Raw genomic sequence first — 19,790 nt, 5'->3', positions numbered from 1 at the left:
TTCCTAGCTAATGCCGTTTTAATAAATTCATAGCGATTGTAATCAACGGGGAACTTTAAATTGTTTTGAGATTATTTCTTATTTTCGCACACTTTTCTCTGCTTCCCAGGCGGATTTTAGAATAGTAAAAAATATTGTGTCGTCATTGGGATAAGCATTCTGTTAAAATTACAATCTCCAGATGAACGACTCATTCATTCTGCACCAATAGCAATCATTAGACTGTAGTCAACCGAATAAGAAGAACTTGTGTATTAAACCGAGTAAAATATTCACTTCTTATGATTTTTTTATTACTCGACACCAGAATCTACAAGATGAACAACGTGGGACTTAATACTTATGTGCTGTCTGGAAATTTTGGTTGTACACAAACAAGTATTTTTCGACTATGTTTATCGGAACTGCTAGTATAATAATCAAATATTTACGTCGATAAAGGGGCACTGATGTATTATTCAAAGGCTGTCGGCTAAAAGAAATAAAACACACGGTCACGTACAACGATGGCGATTTATATAAAGTGCGCCCTCATATCTCTTGATACATTTTCCCTGGACCGTTGCTCGGCGTTCTGCTCGGTCGGAACGCTTTTAAATCGACATTTAAAAATTTAATACAAGTGAAATTCGGATAAAAAAAAAAAACATATAATTTTCTATAATGAACACATCCGTCGATGAAACAACACGGAGTCATGCATATTGTATAATATTGTATCATCTGAACCAATTATAATACACCATTAGGTATTAATTATTAACTATATAATTTATTTATATAGTGCAATAAAAACGTATACAAACGAATGTGTTCAAAAAAACTTTTAACGATGACCACTAATCGCAGCGGCCATCGCAGCTGTACAACTTCAAAACACAGTAACCAACAATTTTATTAAAATTTACTTTTTTATACATAATTATTGGTACTAAAACATGCTAAATTTGTCTATAACATCATCGTCAAAAACACACAGTTACAGTTACATAGGCCTGAATCATTTAACAAAAAATATATGGATCTCCTGGAAAATTATGATAAATACAGATACTGTGTTTTGACGTTGTACAGCTGATCTTGTTAATGGGAACGGAAACCGCTATTTAACAAGGGGCAAAGGATAGGCAAGGATCCGACAAATATTGATCTAGTAGCCATTTTTATTATATGCCAGCTAATTTTAAGGAGAAAAAATATAAAATTTATAATACTTTTATAATGTTAGTTTTCTCCGAGTTATGGCGAAAGTTTGATAAAAAAAAATTCTTTGGTAAAAGTAATTTTTCGGCGTATCTATTGGACGGTTTTCAATTTTTTTTTGTATGTAAAGCTTGCTGTTTTTCCTGTGGAGGCTAAACGGCTGATTTTTTATTTAGCAGTTAGAAAATTAATTAGATTCATTTGAAAAAATTTAAAAAAAGTAAAAATAAAAATGCTTAAAAAAAATGTTTTTCAAAACAAAAACAAAAAAATCGGTCTTTTGGCTCTCATAAAGAAGCTGCTAAACTATATATATAAAATAAAAATTTGAAATCTGTTCGTTAGACATTTCAGAAAATGACGCTTTCCGTTTCCCTTAAGGCTACACCACTGTTATTTTTGTATCCATACATAATTATTGTTTGTTGTGTATTGATATAATACCACACAGATCAAATAAAACCAGATAGTGCGCTCCGAACAAATTGAAAATTACTGTGAGCAAACCTTAATAATCTCAAGTCAAAATGATTTTGCGTGGCCACCTATGCAATAGAGTAGCGAATTTGCCTATAGAAAACGCCGTTAAATAATTATTTTTGTTGTAACACGAAGCGATTCGCCTCGCGTTTAAGTAAACGCTGACGGCTGAAATATTCTAATACAAAGCGCGGTATATTATATTACAATAAAAAAAATATTCTGTTTGGCGGATATCTTTAACCACTCTTCGACATCTGCTCAACCACTCGAGATGCGCTTTTGTAAAACTGTACTGAAAAAATTATTATGGAAAAATATGCACGCAGTTGCCATCGCCGAGGCTGGTCGAAAATGTAGACATTTAAATTTCAACCGGGGAACCATGTGAAGCGTTCACCAGTGTGGGGTCAGTTGTTTTTGTTCTCTCCGGAAACGGGTTTACCACAACCGTATGTATGTATATATATATATATATAGATTACGGCGGATTTGCATATTTGCCAAGATGGCATTTTAATGAATAGCCGTGGCAGAAGGGCAATCATCAGTCATTGCGGCCAGTGCATATTATTATCGTTTGGCGCACACAAAAGAAACGCGCACAATATTATTTCTTTCGTTTCCTAAGTAAATGGCGCTACACGGTCTTTACTCTTTTCTTTGAGCGTCACTTTTTTGTTGTTTTTTTTTCGCCGTTCAAAATCCTCTCTTTTCATTGCGGATGTCGTTTAGATCGGGCTTTGGGATAAAAGCCGAAGCCCGCCTCGGTTGTAATAATAACGATAGCAATAATAATATAATCCTCTGAAAAAGTCGGCTGTATGTGTGTATATATATATATATATATAGCAATGTAAACGGACGTCTACGGTCAACGGGATTGCCATTTAGATCGGTAATGGCGGCGGCAATATAAGAAGTGTGAAAACACAACGTAGGCAGCTTAACCGTGGCAAATAAGTCAGACCTTTGATTAACACACACGCACACACACACACACACGGCGAACTATAAAAACCCAGTCGTTTTAAAGTCGAAGCTTCTTCCACTAAGCTCGTTGTTTAATCTTTTTTTCCAACAGAAGTAGTGCATTACTTATATCACACATTTGTCTAAATTATTTATGCGTTGTGGCAATAGTTTTTTAGATATCAAAAACTAACTGAAATTTAAAACGTGGACTTTTGTAAAAGACATTGTAAAACATTATCTGTACATATGTATATATGCATATATATCTTAGTCATACTTCCAAGTAGTATATATTATAAATTCAGAATCGACAAGCGAAGAGTGCTCTCCACAAGCTATTATTGAATCATAGTTTATTTTATTCTTGTAACAATTTTCAAAGATAAAATTAAAGACTAGTGTTATTACATATCAAATAAAACCAAAAATATTGCACTCCAAGAAAGTTGAAAAATGTAAACAAAATTTAATTAATTAACTTTAACTTAATAATCTCAGGTCAGTGTGATGGAAAAATAAATAATTCTTCTATTCTACAGTGTGGTCAAAGACATTTGATCAAGTATCTGTAATGTTATCACAATCAACCTTCGGTTATCAACTACTTGTTATCAGTAATTCTTATCTTAATTCTTAAGTAATTATTGTAAATAGCGTGTACCAAAATTTTCAGCATTATAATTTGGACCTACTGCATTAAGTTTTAACCTATCGAAAATCGTTATTTGAAAATCTTTTGTTTTACTATGTAGTAGTAGTGCACTGTCTGGTTTTATTTAATCTGTGGTGTTATTCTAGAAAAAAATTCTCAGTCAGTTGTGAGCGTCCATGATGGTGACATTGCTGCAGAAACACTCTTAAGTGTATTATTTTAAACTAGTGTTTTTTTTATAAATAATTAGAAAGATTAAGACAATCTTCAACAAACGCTTGTTGGTGTTACTGTTTACAAAAAAAAAAATGATTCTCAGTATTGCCCGACCCGAATATGTTTAGTGGAACGTTTCGGAGGAACTCAAAATTGACAAATTGAGGTTCACGTTTTCGGTATTCGCGGGATTTAATCTTTATGGGACAAGCGTTCAATATATTCCGTCTTAAGCGCCAAAAGCACTTGTCTTAAAGTCGACGTAAGCGGATCGGCAAACGCGTTCTTGCGACATAATTACAGCTATTCATTATGCCCAACGAAAACATAGCACTTACTCAAAGCGGCGGCGGCGTGCACAAAGGTGTTTACCGGGTGGAACATAGTCATTGCGCGGTGGTTAGCTCTAAAATTAGATTCATGTCTTGAAGGGGAAGCGCATTTATATTTTCCTACCACGGCGAAAACCTTAATTAATTTTCACTCGGTCGCCCTACCCGGACGAAGTAGACTTCTGCGAACGTCGTGTTCTTGAAAAACCGCCTATGATAATAACATGTATGTATAAAGTGGCTACTTAAACCCTTGACGCACCTGTCGTCTTAAGCCGCATTCCATCTGTTTGGTACCGTATGCGCGACGCTTAAATTACAAAAGAAACGCGCTAAAACGTTACGACGGTAACATCTTATCTCACGAGGTCAGACCAAACTTTCCTGCCTTAGCCAAACAGCTGAGTCTTTACTGAGTCTTACTGTTCTTGTGTTCTGGAGGGGGGGAGGTCCATGTTTTCATTATCTTGTAGTTTTTCAAAAATAAAACGTCTTGGCTTAATTCTTTAATTTGGACCCCTCCAGAAAAAAAGTTTAGATCCGACCTAACCTAAGCTAACCTAACTTAACTCCATAGTGATAAGAAACGGCTGATAAAAGATTAGTGAGAAGCTACAGTTAATAATGGCGCCTGATCAGGAGATCATTGACAAGCGGAGGGGAAGAAGGAGATTGTAGACAGAGGAAGCAGAGGGGAAGAAAGGACAATGAACACATCTGATAAGTAAAAATTCCTACTTATAGATACCATATAAGACATAATCGCTGTCCAACGTTTATCGCTTGGACCTCTGACTGGTCGCTGCAGAACTATAATCCTCTGAGGGCTCACTTTAGAGGACTGTGTGGGAGGGAGGGGAGAGGAGTGAGCTGAACGAATACGCAAAAAAGTAAATACCTAAGTGTGAGCATGTATGTGGTCTCTTCATACTGACCTACTAGACTATAATATAGATTTCCAATTAGAAGCTACTGTGGCCCCTTCTTACGGCTACCGTCCTCGATGCGGTAGTGTACCGTGACCGCTATGCTTTCGCCTATGCACACTTCAAGACACGTTTATTGTTATTATATCCCATACGCGGTGTACTCATCAGCCGGTCCGTGAGCAAGCCAAGAGTACATTATAATAATTAGCAGGCTGCTTTTTAACGTGCGCCGCAGTGGAGGATATGGCGAGGCAGAGAACGAGTGATGGGGAGCAAGTAAGTATAGTGAGGGGGAAAAAAAACATTCTACAACATTATACCTGCGTGCTGGCGTATAATGGCAGTCCTTTATAATAGTCTCGTCCCCGCCGCCTCTAGCACAGCCCACCGCGGCGGACGACGACGTCTTAGCGAAAACTTTTAGACCCCTTTTATTTCGAGGCACCTTGGCACTTAGCAAATTTAGATCGATACCCATACTTCTTAGCCGGGGCACCGCCACCGCACACCCGTCCACTTGTCTCGTTATTCGTTTAGTCACCAATTTATATTTTACACTGTGCGCCCGGCTGAACTGGTTATAAATAACCCACAAACGACGCACAATCATTCGGGCGGCCGCCCCGTGAGTTATGTACCGGCCGAGTGACTCGACTGTTGGCAATTTGTTACAGCCTTTTGCACCTTCCCCAGCCACCTCTCCTCGACAGTCCTACACACACAATTATTATTACTGTGTCTGTTGTACAGGTATATAATATGCAGTACACACAAACAACTGCTCTCCACACTGGTGGTGGTTATAATATTTTATACACAATAATAATAATACAAATACGTACAACTGGACGTGCCAAGCACCACACCACCGCCGTCAATGGTTGTATATCATATACCACAAAGGAAGGGTAAGGTCGGATAACAGTACGTTGGGCATCTAGCTGTGGTAATACAAATACAGCAGCGACGGTCGAATGAAAATCAAATAAAAGTCAACAGCGGTAAAAAAAAAAATAAAAATAAAAATAACAAAATGGGTTGGTAGAAGAATTGTTGGCCGTGGAAAATAAAGTGAGAATAATTTGTTAAAAAGCGACTCGTGTCCGTGTACTTAAGTGTATAATAAGTGCAGCTCGTGTTGGTTGCAAACGTTTTGCGTAAGTGCTTCTTTCCAACGCCGCCTATTTCCCAAAAGTCACCCTCGCCACCACCCACGCTGTTATTTTGTTCCTATATCTACCCTCGTTAAAATAACCAACATGTGACCGTCACGCTTATTATTATTATACTACCGTCTCTCTCTCTCTCTGTCTCTGTCGAAAACGTCAATAACAATACGTCATACGACGCATTTTGCCCGTCCGGTAATTCTTAACATTTATATAATATAAGCACATGCATAAGAAAAGCCTACATACGACGAGGTTTATGCGTGGGTTTTTCATTTGTGTAATATTTGTTTTCTCGACGTTCAAAAGTATATTATCGACTACAGTAGGTAACGATTTCTGACAACCACACGATATTTATTTTTACTCAAGTAAAAACGCGAAGCACGAGAGTTTAAAATTGTGTACAAAAAAAAACATCAGCAAACAGGAATTTGTAAAAATAAACATGTGTATCGCGTGGGTGTTGCACGAAACGATAAGACAGATTATAATATCATAAAGTAGTGTAGGTATAGGTTTAGACAAAAGAACTTTATGTGAATACAGTCCATTGATGGTGACAAGGAGTTATAAATGTAAAGAAAAAAGAAATGACCGTCGGACTGTTTCAACGTCAAATAGTTTATAAAAATTAACATTAAACTTTTTTAAATATTCTTTTTAAGCTTTAATATACGTCAAAAGCGGTTCAATTTACAAATTAAAGTATAAGTTTCCATCGAGTGTCTGTTTACTATTAAGCAGCTTATCCGACCGAATGTTATAATCGGATTTGCGCAACTAGAGTACTAATTAAAGGAATATCAATAACTAACAAACAATATATTCATTATCATAGGTTAATTGTATTCACATGTTCGTTTATACTATGTTATAGAATATAAGGACGTCTGACCTCTATCGTGTGGAATTAGCCAGAGAAGGAGAAGATACGACTTGAAGGGAGTCGCATCCTATTGTTTTCAGTATTATGTCGATCCAGTAAAATAGTTATAACACTGTTAGGTCGTCCTGTAATTGCATATGATAATAACAAGATTATAATATTACATCTTGGGTAATGCATTTGTTGATAAATAAAGCAAATTGGTATTTAAAACGGGGAAAAGGTTATTACAAGTATAATAATATATTTTTTCCATGATATTTTGAGGGACATTTTACTCAAATTGTTTCTATTTATATAACTATAGTGAACACAATACTGTATAATTGGTTCGTTTTGGCAATTTGGTAACCGTTAATAATTTTAATTAACAAAAAAAAACTAATCTATGCATGTACGCATAATATATTGGGTAATAAAAACATATCAAAGTCCTATGATGCATAAAAAACAAATATATTTACTATACCGGATAATTGGAAATTCCAATTAATTTTATGCTTTTGATTTTAGTTGACAGACATCAATCGTACCACAGACAAACACCATGGCGGTCACATGACTCAAAACGAAATCAGTGTGACCGCATATTCAAGTGTAAAAATTGTCGTGATAATATCTCGGATTAGATAAAAGAGAAATGATCTAATCTGTGATAATATAGTCAGTGCATCTTAAGACGGATAAGCCGGAACTTGTACAATAACGTTGTTGCGGCTACGCTGAATCTGAGCTGTACATATAAATCACTTAGAAGTACAATTAGAATTAAGACACTTACCTTACAAGTGTACGATAGGTATAAGTAAAACCGCACTACGTTGGTAATCGATTGTACATATAATGTATTGTAATTGGCCACGACCAGAGACGTTCGTTATGGTAATTTCAAATTTGAACAGCTCCCCAGAGTGTATGTCGGGTGTGCGCAGCCAAAATTATGATTTTTCACTACACCCAAAAGTACAATACATCGTCGAAGATTTGACACGCGCGTTAAGATTGAACTTCAACTAGTCGAGAGAAGCAGAATAATATTCAAAAATACAATTTATCACCGCAGTTAATCATGGCTATAGTGATGTATTGTATTCGGTACATAAAATAGCACTTGGCGTGTTCGCAACTTGTACAAAAGTAATTTATTCATTCAACTTTACAACATTTTTACTGTCGAGCGTTATATTTTCAAAAAAAAAAAAAGTTTTAACTTTAACTTTTAAAAAACATTTGTGATGCACACATTTGTAAAAAGGGTTTTACCGAAACAACGCAATAAATGTGTGAAGTTTAAAATATTATACACATAATAACGTATTATACAAAACGTCCATTTACTACTCGGGTTTTTGTTGAAACTAATTTTTTACTTTTTAAACAACTCTAACGAAATAAGCGCATTATATATATATTTTATTTTGCAAGCTGTAAACTGCAATTTGCTTTTTATTATGATTATAAAAATAGTCTGTGTTTGGTCGTGTCATAATTTGTAAATCATTTTTTTTTTCTATACTTATCATTCAACCGCATTTAAGCGAAACAATTAAATTACCAAGCTCTCGGCTGAATTTCCATAGAAATATTTTCACAATACTATCAGATTCATAAACCAGATATCGCAATCAATAACCGTACAATGGTTTCATCTGTTGGCGTTGTCGGTCAAGACGATATTTTATCGCCGACGGCCAACGTTGTATTTTATCCGTAGATATACTTTTTAAATCCTTTCGCGTTAAAAAACAAAATCAAATACCCGAAGCCACGGTGCAGCAGCAGCAGCAGCTTATTTGGCCGTACGCGCCGCCTGCCCACCTTTCTCCCGGGCGTGCGGCTTTCCCCGCCTTCCCCTGCAGCCAAAGGCTCGCGTGTACCGTGCAGAGGGCGCGAGGGAGGTGCAAAACCGTAATTCTTCATAAAACCCAAGATTTCGGCGTGTCTCGTTCGCAGCTCCAGTCGTAAATCACCGGAGTTTAATCAAAATGAATGGGCCGCCGGAAGTCGGAAGGCAAATACAAAAGTGTTCGGGCCGTGGGTGTGGGTTTTGACTGCGTGTGAATGCACGAGTGTGTGTTTGTGTATGTATGTATGTATGTACCTATGCCGGGGCATTTACTGTGCCTTTGATGGATTTCCACGCAAAACACACACACACACACACACATTACCTATAACGCACACATATCGCGCACAGGTATCGCAGCAACACATTGTGCTTAGACTATTTGCGCTGCTCGGTATTTGTCCGAGTCACGTTTTTTAGTCCAATTTTGTTTTTTATCGACGCCCACTGCTGACTTGCCTTTATCCACACACACGTTTTCGTTACTTTTATGAAAAAAATAAATCAAGCCATTTATAATGGCACGTGTGCACGTGTTGCCTGAGACGAGAAACGCGTTTGGGACAAACCCCTCGTTTGCAACAATAATTGTCGGTGCACCTTACTAAAAGCACTGTGGCGCACAACTCGGTCCGTGTAGGTTTTAACGAGGACGTGAGCTTTTGGGCTGGACCGTAGAAGAGCCAGTTTTACAATAATTGCTAAGACATCAATCCATGTCTTATCATTAATGTATAGATTTTACAGCAGACTGTATTAGTTACCGTTAAACACGTTCAAACAGTTTTGGTTGATATTAATTGTGGATTTTTTTTCACAGATCAATAAAAAAGGTGTTAATAGTTGAGACGACAGCGGATGAAATATGACGATTTATAGATATAACGTTTTATAAATAAACTAAAGCCCTTGGAGTTCCTTAAATATAGTCCCGAGTTGGCATTCTGTAGTTTCTCAAAGTGACAATTAAGTACGGCACAGTGTTACTCACAATTACTTACTCTTGCTCCGTCCATTATTGAACAACCAGTAAGATGGCGTTTTGGAGTCGGTATTCTTAGAATACTACCTATTCTATCCCGTGGCCGGGGAACACCGGTAACCGCAAAAGCCCTTAGAAACTTAAACTTAGTCTGATCGTTTGGTAAACTTCCGATTGTTAAAATGTACGTTTAAATTAGTCAGCACTTACGGTTGAGTTTGTATCGCTAATCCATTAAAACACAGTGTGAGGCACAAAGGGACGACCACTGTTTTGCGCACTGTTTAACAGCTATTACAATATTGAAGTTTGAGAATTATATTATTTAAATTAAACGGTCTAGAATACGCCAACAAACCGGAGTCACGCAGTATAGTTGCGAATGTTCAAATATTCCTTAAATATTTATCACGCAATATAATGTTTAAAAGGGACTGCATGCTGTTTGCTTTTGAAGAGTTCTGTATAGGCAATATTATACCGCCCTTCATTATTTTCAGTAACGGCTTCGGTACATACTGTACCAGTGTGTGGTTTGCGCCCAATTAATTTGTTTTTTTGTTTTTCATTACTACCGTAGATGCGTATAATATAAGGTACTTACAGCCGTGAGCAGTTGGGCGATTTCTTGGTAGACGGCGAAGCAGGATAAAAAAGGAGCCAGTATCACAACAATGGACGCGAATATCAGTATGTACAATCCTACGTAAACATCCCATACTTGAAGTATGTCGACCCACTCTTGGAGGGTCGTGTCCAGTCTTGTGTACACCACGTAGCCAAGTAGGAAAACCCCGGAAATCTGTAGGCAAATAACGACAAGAGTTAAACAAGTAAAAGTAAAAAAAAAAAAAAAACGCATACATTTTATCTAGCGATTCGTGTTACAAAACTTCTATAGCATCTTTCAGAAGCTGTTTCTTAATAACAATTACACAACTATTCAACAAAACTTATGATTTAAGTTGAATGACTATAATAATAAAAAAAAAAAATAGTATTTTATCAAATACGACCTACTCGTTTTATCGTGTTTTTACTTATTTAATTTTAGCTTCGACGCGTAGCTAAAAAAGGTATTGTCTTTAATAGTATGTGTTTCTATTTTTTACCCGACCACAAGATATTATCTTCTAAACCGCTTAACCGATTCTTCATGTAGCTACTCTATAGATCAGTAATTGTTCCTGAAAAATGTTAATAGGGTAGGAACTTATTCTTTAGTATTTCGCTTTTTCTTTAACTAACTATAACTTTTAGCACTTCAGGTCTGCAAATTAAACGCAGGATAGGTTTAGTGTGGGGCTGTAACATGTATAATTTTCTTAAAAATCTTAAGTCAAACTTTGTTTGACTCCTCCCCCCCCCCCCAATATGCCAGAATATAATATGTTCCTCTTGGTGAAAATTGCAATGCTACGTTACCCGTTAAATGTAAGTAGTATACGAGATTTGTGTTTCGGTGCACGTTTGTGTCGCCAAGACATTGCACCAGCACAAAACTTCTCTCGACAAACGTTTCGCTGTTGTGCGAGTCCTAAGTGTGCGATTCAAAAACTTTTGCACGTCCATCATATAGTAGTACAAGTTGCTGCCCGGTGATCGTCTTACATACAATGATCTTAGACAGACATTGCTGATCACCGTTGCGTGGTGCGCTTACTAAACAATTTTAGAAACAACCGAAAAGTTCTGAAAACGAGAATTGCTAATATAAAACGTACACACAGTCGACTTGACGTCGCCGGATAGGAAAAAGAATACAAAACTTGTATCGCCAACAACAGCTAAAAGCTTTAGCTACATACATAATAATATATACTATTCCTTATTATATACTATGACGTCGAATACCCGGTATCAATTATGGTGGCAATGTTTTTTTTTCTTCTACCCCGACACAACGAATTCATTAAAAGTTTACAGATTTTAATCATCCGTCCCAAACCCCGCCAGCCTTGCTTTATTTGAAAAAGTTTTTTTTTCCTATCCGGAAAGAGGAATGGGCCTAAAGTTTTCCGTTGCTTAACTAATTCGCACCAACACCTACATTTATATCAGTCATGGGTTTTTATTTATAGATGTATACATTATGTGTATTCCAAAAGTTTCACACTATTTTGCTACTTCTTCAATGTGCTAAGAATAACTAAACGCGCTTTATTTCGTCGACAAGGCGGGCTGAGAGAAAGAAAATTTTAAATACTTACTTTACTAAACAAATAATCTTATGTTTGTTAATAATTCATCATATAACTGATGATGACTTTGATCGTGATTACTTTTTTGTATATTTATAAAACTTTTGTTTTTTTTTTTAAATAAAAAGTGCCCAACCGCAGATGTGGTTTAATCTACTATTATAAAATATCGTTCTTGTCGCAGCATTGCATTGTCTTTTTGTAGTATATTTTTTTTTAAACTGTTGTACATTCAAAATATTGACTCTGATCGCTTTGCCGAAACTAAAAAAAACAACTATTTTTGTGAAGTAAAGGTTACATACATATTTATTATGCCTGCCAATTACGGTACCTATCTAAAACGAAACGTTTCCTGTGTACAGTGTGCTGGCTATAAGCTCTCGGTGAGTAACATCAACTTTGGTTTCTTATATGACCACAAATTACATATCATAGGAGTGGTATAACGGACCACTACCGCTGGTGTAAAGGAGTGTTATTGTTGTTGCGTTGTAGTTTTCAGGTGAAAGGTCGTACCGATAAAACGACCCTAAGTCGTTACGACGTCCGCCATAATACCAAAAGCCTTGGGAGGAGGTTAGCCCCCCCCCCCCCCGAAGCACCTTTGATAGGAACTTTGCTAATTAACGGATTACTACTAAGAGCCCCGGGGCAACGCGACCGCACTAATAATGGATCTACCGAAAATGCTCTTGCGCCGTATTAACGTATCCATCAGTCCATCCGAAAGCCTTCTTCTGCTACTTCCGCACTATTTTCTGTCTTCTCCCCGAACAGCTCTTAAGGGGGGCTTTCGTGACAATATCGATAAACGACACCGCCGGCCCAGTTTCGTTTGACAATAACAAATAACCATAAGGCGTAGGTACAAATAGTTATAGCAATTGATAATTGGCAATTCACTCACGTTAGTATATTTGCAACCTAAACATACAGAGTGATCATTTTATCGTCAACCACACGAGGTAAGGTGGAGTGTAGTATTATTTTTATCTTGAAACCAATGAGATATCGAGTGGTTTACGATAAAATGATCACCCTGTATTAATATGTGTACATAAAAAATACAATATTTGATTATCTTTCTAATATAACTTGAAGTTAGAATGTAAATTGTTTGTATCCGTTTGATAAAATGTACTGAAATACATATTTCGAGAAAAGTTTAGCCTTTGTAGAACTTAAAATTAATATTACCCTAAAAAATGGTAACTTTATAGTGCGTTCAAGTAGAGCTCAGTATTTACAAATAAAATATTTGTTAGGGTCTATATGGGCTGTAACGATGTTAGTGACTGACACAAATATAATAGCCTTCAGATAGCAAACAACTGAGTAAGTTGAAACGATGAAAAAACTTGGAAGTCAAACTTGGAACCATTTTTGTTACTTATATTTATGTTTGTCTTTACCTGGATAGTTTCGACCGGGAGCGTATAATAATATAGTGTTTTCAAAATAAAAATAATATACATGAACAATAGTATTGTGGTGCTATTATATTATTGACTATATTATTGTATTGGACAGTCTTCTGCCGTCTTTTGCCACAACAACTGCTAGACGAGAAATTGTATTTAAAATTCTAGATTAAATAATGAAACAGCAAAGCATTGGTTATACCTGGATATTATTTTTGTAGAGGTAGAAATCGAATGAAATGGAATGGAAACAAAAAAAAATCTCATCCTCCCGCCATAAACAAAATCGTTATTGAATAATAGTGATAATAATATGCGTACACTGAACCAAACCGTTTAATCTGTTATTTAAATAACGTTATTTTTTTAATGTTTTCCGAAAGTAGAGCAGAATAAATATATATATATATATTGTAAGACCGTGATCGATACGAACCGAGAAAAATGTATATTTTTAATGTTCACAATATTCATATATTTCACAAGTCTTATCGATACCGGAAGAAAGCCGCATCCTCCTCCTTCACCTCTGGAATTCTTCCATTTACAAAAAAAAAAAACTATTTCCAAGCAGCTGCACGATAGCAGTTGATCAAAGAACGCGTTTAATATTAATAACTGTCGTTGTCTCTATAACACTACAGCGGGGCCAATATTGTCCTTGTACTCGGTGAATTGATTATAATAGCTGTATCATTAACTTACCCGAGTGAAGTTTATATATTTTGTTATTAAAGTATATCTACGGTAATTATTATTATTTTCGACTAAGGCATTTCTTTATAATAAATAGGAATTTAAAGTTTCAAAGGAATTTTCAACATAGTATTGAAACTCTAAAACTTTATTACAACTTTACGAACCCACTCTAGTGTACATAATAATTCATTATTTCTCTCGTCGAAATACTCCATTTTTCATTTCGATTTTTTTTATTACTCGGAATGCGCTAAAGAAGAAGTTATGTAAGTGTCTGGTACATTGTATTATTATTTCCAAGTACTTGAAAATAAAACCATTTAGTCTTAACTTTGAATTTTCTTCTTTCAATGTTACTAGCGTTCCAATAGTTTTGTAATTACGTTTAGAGCTTAAAAAAAACAATAACGCCATAATACTAATATGAAACAAATTTCAATCCAATTTTATAGTTTTTCATAAAGTCATAGCCTGGTTTATTTTGAAGTTAAGGAAACATATTACCTATGTCCATTTGTTTTTTTCTAGTTTTGACTTTTTCCCAACTTCCGAAAAGCTTTAATTGGTGAACTATTTCTGATTTCTACCCATAACGGTATGTATTAAATAATATCAAGTTAACATCGGTCCAGCAGTTGACAATTAAATGAGGGTGAAAGTCAGTTGACTATTTACATAAGATTTCCAAAGGTTTCTTATGTCTATCAATGGTTGCCGAAGATTTTTCAAGATAGTTATATTGTATGTAGTATTTAATTTGTATAATTTGAACGGTGTAACACGCTTTAAGAAGTGGATAACGCCAAGGAAAATTGCCCGAAAGTATTATCGTTCAAGTGACCGCAATTGCTTGGTCTATGAAATTTATGTTTTTTTTTAAATAGGTCGACTGAAAACGGGTCTCGGAGTACCATCTGGCTGTAATTGACTCGGTTAACTCGTTATACGCGCCCAGCATTGTAGTAGCAGCTATTTCAGTGTTATTTCTCCAACGGATATTTTTAATTAATTAAGTTCAAACGAAATATCGCACTATAACGGAAATTAAACCGAACGGTTATTACCAGCACTGATGTCTAGTAGCAAGATAAAAAAATAAAAATAAAAAAGAGATCATTAAAGAGAAAACTGTTGTTAACCAGACTGGAATGTGCCAATTTGGTTCTAAGGAAATCTAATTTCACCCGAGCCCAGTGATACCGGTAGGTAAAAGCATTCCAAAACGTTATATGCCAAGACTTAAATTACAGGTACTAATTATTTTACAAATACCTGCACTCGCCGACCGTTATCGAAGACGGTGTACGAACAACAAAAGAACCAACTAAAAAAAAACGCATAAAAAACGTTTCACACGCCACATGTAAAGTTCTTTAGGTGATAATTGAAGTATTTCTACAATAAAAATTAAAATAAAATCCATATTTTCATGAAACTCGTGGGATTTCCGAATTTATATTTCCTGACTGTCCAGTGTACCGAGTAGCGCAGTAAGCTTACAATATTTATCAGTATTGATTTACTGTAATTTATTGTAAAATGTCTCACAATCATTAACCGGATATTGTACGATTTGTATAATATTATATTATATTATGCTGTGCAAGTATTGTGGTTGGTCGTGAAAAATGTCGACTGAATTGCACGCCGCCATGTTTGATTGTACGCCTTAAACCGTAATTTATCAGACATATTATTAATATTACTTATGATCATGACAATAAGACGTCAAGACGTCTTAACCTAAGTGTTACAAAAACCGGCGTGGTGGCGTCATGCCATCTGCTTTTTCGCGTTGCACCGCCATACATCATGGAAATATAGCAGACGAGGTAAAACAATTTTTTCGACCTTGGCTTCTAAATTATTCCCGGTCTAATCTAATGTGATAAATGAGCTAAAGTTGTTTTGGCAATGAGTTTGCCAGAGTGAAAAACGCCACTTTCCAGCTGTCATCGTTAGCAGCAGCAACGGAGGAGGAGAAGTACAATAAACCTCAACGTATACACATTTCACCTATTTATATGCCCCTTGTATTAATAAAGCTCAATGGGATTTGTAATCGAATCGGAGAGATTAAAGGAGTGAACTCAAATACAGGATAAAGATGCGTATAAAGACGCTTTAGATTAAAACAAGAATATAGTATAACAGTTATTGCGGCCAAAAGATTTGGCATTGGTACAAATAAACGTAGACAACAAGAGGCAAGTCCAACCACTAAAAATGTCTCCTTTCAATTGGTTTTGGTTTGAAAACGTTAAGAAATAACATTCGACGTCATAATACCACAACAGTAAAAGAAAATCGATTTATACAATCAAAAACCAATTGAGAACTAATGTACTTTACCCAAAGAAATTTATAATTTTTTTTTTTGTAATATGGAGATACCTTAATTATGCATAATAGCCCCATTTTATTTTTTTCTGTTGAATATTTGGCTTTCATCAGCTGGCATCTTTATATTTTATACACGATAATATTATAAAATTTTTAACTAAGTTTAGACAATGTAAAATTTGTAAAGATACACATGAAGTAATTTTTAGTTGTTTATTGTTGCCGTCAAAACAGCGGTATAAATTATGTCTACTGTTTTTTTTTTTTTAGATCATATGAAATAAAATGTTACCAAATATATTATATTATATTATGTTTGACCGACTGAATATGTTGCTGAAGCCACAGTATTCGATTGATCAACGACAGTATAGGGCGGAACGGACATTGCTGTGTCCGGTTATTTCGCCTGTGGTCCTGAGAGGGAGATTAGAAAGGGACGGGAAACGGATAAGAGGGGAGGGGCGGTTAAGGAGAAAGGAAAAGAGTATACTCGTTATTTCGGACCTTTTCCAATCAGCCCTCGAAATCAATTTAGACACACAAAGGGGCTGTACTGTCTGGCGCACATATCTCGGTATTTGGCCTTTGATCGACAATATTTGGCCTTTTCCATTCCGCTTTGTCCCGACAAAAGAAGGGTCGATTGGTGTTTTTATATGTATACATGTAAGCCAGAATAATAATAATATGCGCTGTACGCACTTTGGGCGTGAAGATAATAATATGGAGAATATATTTTTTTTTTGGTCCTTTTACGATTCCCAAAAGTTCAGAATCAATTTCCCGTAGTTAATCACCAACACCGTAGTGTGAAAAACGTACAGGGTTCGACCAAACGAATCGCACGCAGTGTGTTGTACATATAACATGTAGGATTTCGAGTAAACGCTTTTTGAGATACTTATAATAATATGTTACAATGTACATGTTATACCTGTTAACGGCCCCCATCGTTTGTAAGACGATGTTTGTGTCAAGAAACGCCTCGAGCACAGTGTAATTATTTTCTTCTACTTATTTCTACACACAGCCAGGAAGGTAAAACATTACAATTTGTAAACAAGTCGCTACTACGCCTTTGTTTACATTATAAGAGCAACTGTAAATAGCCCCATTTTTATTAAACACTCCGGGCGGACTTTAAATGCAACACTTTTTTTGGAAACTAATTTAATTTAAAGGACCGAATGTACATGAGATGTAAGATATTGTTGAGGGTTTTTCATTTTTGCATAAGCTTTATTTTTCATTAAAACTATAACGCACAGCGCGGATCATTTTGCGAGAGGACCGTTTCCGAGAACCGTGTTAATAAAGTTAATAAAAAATACAAATTAACCGTAGCGCAATAATGACATTGTTTAAAAAATCCATCGTGGAAAATGATTATTAACTTGATGTATTTCTGATGTAAATACCTGCAAGGGATTCGCTTTGTTTTACAAGGGTTTTGTATTTGTCTTAGAACGTTTAGATAAGGAAATCTTTTTCTAATCACCACAGATATATATGTTCACTAATAAAACACTAATGAAATATACATACATTTATTTGAAAGAACTATATTTTTGTATTTAATATTGGATTAAACTACATACAAACAATAATGATTGAGCGCCATGATTTACGAGTCTTGAAATATACTTTTCTCCGCCTTAGTTTAGACACTTTGTTTTGTTTTATGAATGATAAGTCTATATTTTATCCATTTTGTCCTCCCCCCGGGAAATAACAATAATATATTATGCACTGTGGCATTAGTTATTCCTGTCCTATCTGCAGTCTTTTGACACTACTTTAGTTATTATTTATCAAAAAACGTCTGCTAAGTTAGTTACTAATGAATGTGTTTTTCCAATTTTAAGTCAAAGTATCGCTTATTAATAATAAGATCTCAGTTTCTCAAGATTATTATAACTGTCAAATTTTGTTCGTCAAATAACAAATTTATTTTTAATACAAATAAGAATAATAAATTGTAGCTTCAACGTCTGTATGTGTGGTTTATTGATTCTAAAATAAATACAATTTACTAAATATGAAATTGGTCATCATCTTGTTTGTAACGATTTGTAAAAGGTTTAAACTAGTTAAAATATTGTTATTATTATAGTTCAATATACTCTAAGGAATGTACCAAATGTTTTATTTTTATCAATTTTTGTTCTAGGGGTAGAAGTATTTGTACTTGTGTTTTAGAAGCAAATTGTACACACCGGTATGCACTTGTGTAAGCTGTAAGCTGAATTGATTTGGGTTTGCATGACCAGTTTGAATATATATATACACTTTAATTACATATTGTATTGAAATTACATGGCAAAGGATGAACCTCTTCTTAGTTGATACAAAACCATGCAATTTATGTGGCGTTTACATTAGCTAACGTCTTCTGGTCGAAACGCCTTATATTTTATTGTCTACAAATGGGCATTTGTCATTTGATGTCACCCGAATAAATTAAACGCAATATTGCACCATACCGAAGCTCATTTATATAAAAAAAACCGTAGAAGCAGGGAGTATCCTGCTAGAGCTAGGGATGACAACCATGTAGATAGCAGATGATAGTATGTAGGTTCTCGCCTGTCTCGTTTACATGGGAATTACATGCGAGTACAATGCAACTGCACCTGGTATTAGTAAACAATAAAAAAAAAATGTCTGCGTACGTTACACACATTAATATATCATTCTCACAGTAAAAGCTTTTGTTAAACCGGGTCTTTGGTATATGGGCAAACGTGTTGATTACATTTTTTTCGAAGAGATGTTATAGTAGATTCCAAATTATATAGTACATACATTTTTTGGTTCGTCTTATTTTAATTTGATCTATAAAGATTGATGCTATCACTTGACACGGACTTGCTACAATGGACATTAACATAAAATATAGTTGGTACATTGAACTGTGATATTATTTAATATTTACATACATTTTCTCTAAACGATTTTATTTATCGAATTTTTTCTTTTTAATCTTGTTATCATATTGAATTAGCTAATACTATTTTTTTCACTCATAAAACAGTTGTTTTTTTATTGAATTATCTTGTTAATATTATTTTTAATACAATTAATGTGTATTAAAATAATTTCGTCATTTGTTAAAATTTACTATGTAATTTGGTCATATTCTATTTCTATATTAATTTAGTTAATATAGGTGGCTAAATTAGATAGGGAAGCTGATCATTTGGATACTTTAAAATAGTATTGAAATACAGCAAAAGTGTTTTTGACATTTTTTTTAAGAAGAAGAGGGAAAGAAAACAACTTCATATCTACGGCTCACAATTTGTCTGGAGCTATTTGGACCAAAATAAGAGGAGAGGGCTAGGGTTCTTTTTGAAACTTGCTTTTTTTTTGCAAAGCAAGAATAGTTACAAATTTTAGAATTCCGGTTATATTTACTTATAAATTCCTTACAATTATATACAACTT

The 19,790-nt window shown here is 35.0% G+C and overlaps 1 protein-coding gene across 1 annotated transcript in view; it reads right to left on the bottom strand.

Moving 5' to 3' along the window:
- LOC126847480 (tetraspanin-2A) overlaps positions 1–19,790 on the bottom strand; it is a 112,215-nt gene that overhangs the window by 59,541 nt on the left and 32,884 nt on the right. Inside the window, exon 2 of the mRNA XM_050587738.1 lies at positions 10,278–10,475. Coding sequence (XP_050443695.1) covers positions 10,278–10,475 — 198 coding nt within the window. The remainder of the gene's footprint in view (positions 1–10,277; positions 10,476–19,790) is intronic.

Source organism: Adelges cooleyi, unplaced genomic scaffold (assembly GCF_023614345.1).
Source record: "Adelges cooleyi isolate 19-005CV unplaced genomic scaffold, UGA_ACOO_1.1 ACOO_flye_CR_arks_rails_tigmint_CR_PRNA_108, whole genome shotgun sequence".
Classification (NCBI taxonomy): Eukaryota; Metazoa; Arthropoda; class Insecta; order Hemiptera; family Adelgidae; genus Adelges; species Adelges cooleyi.
This window is presented reverse-complemented; position numbering and strand designations above follow the sequence as displayed.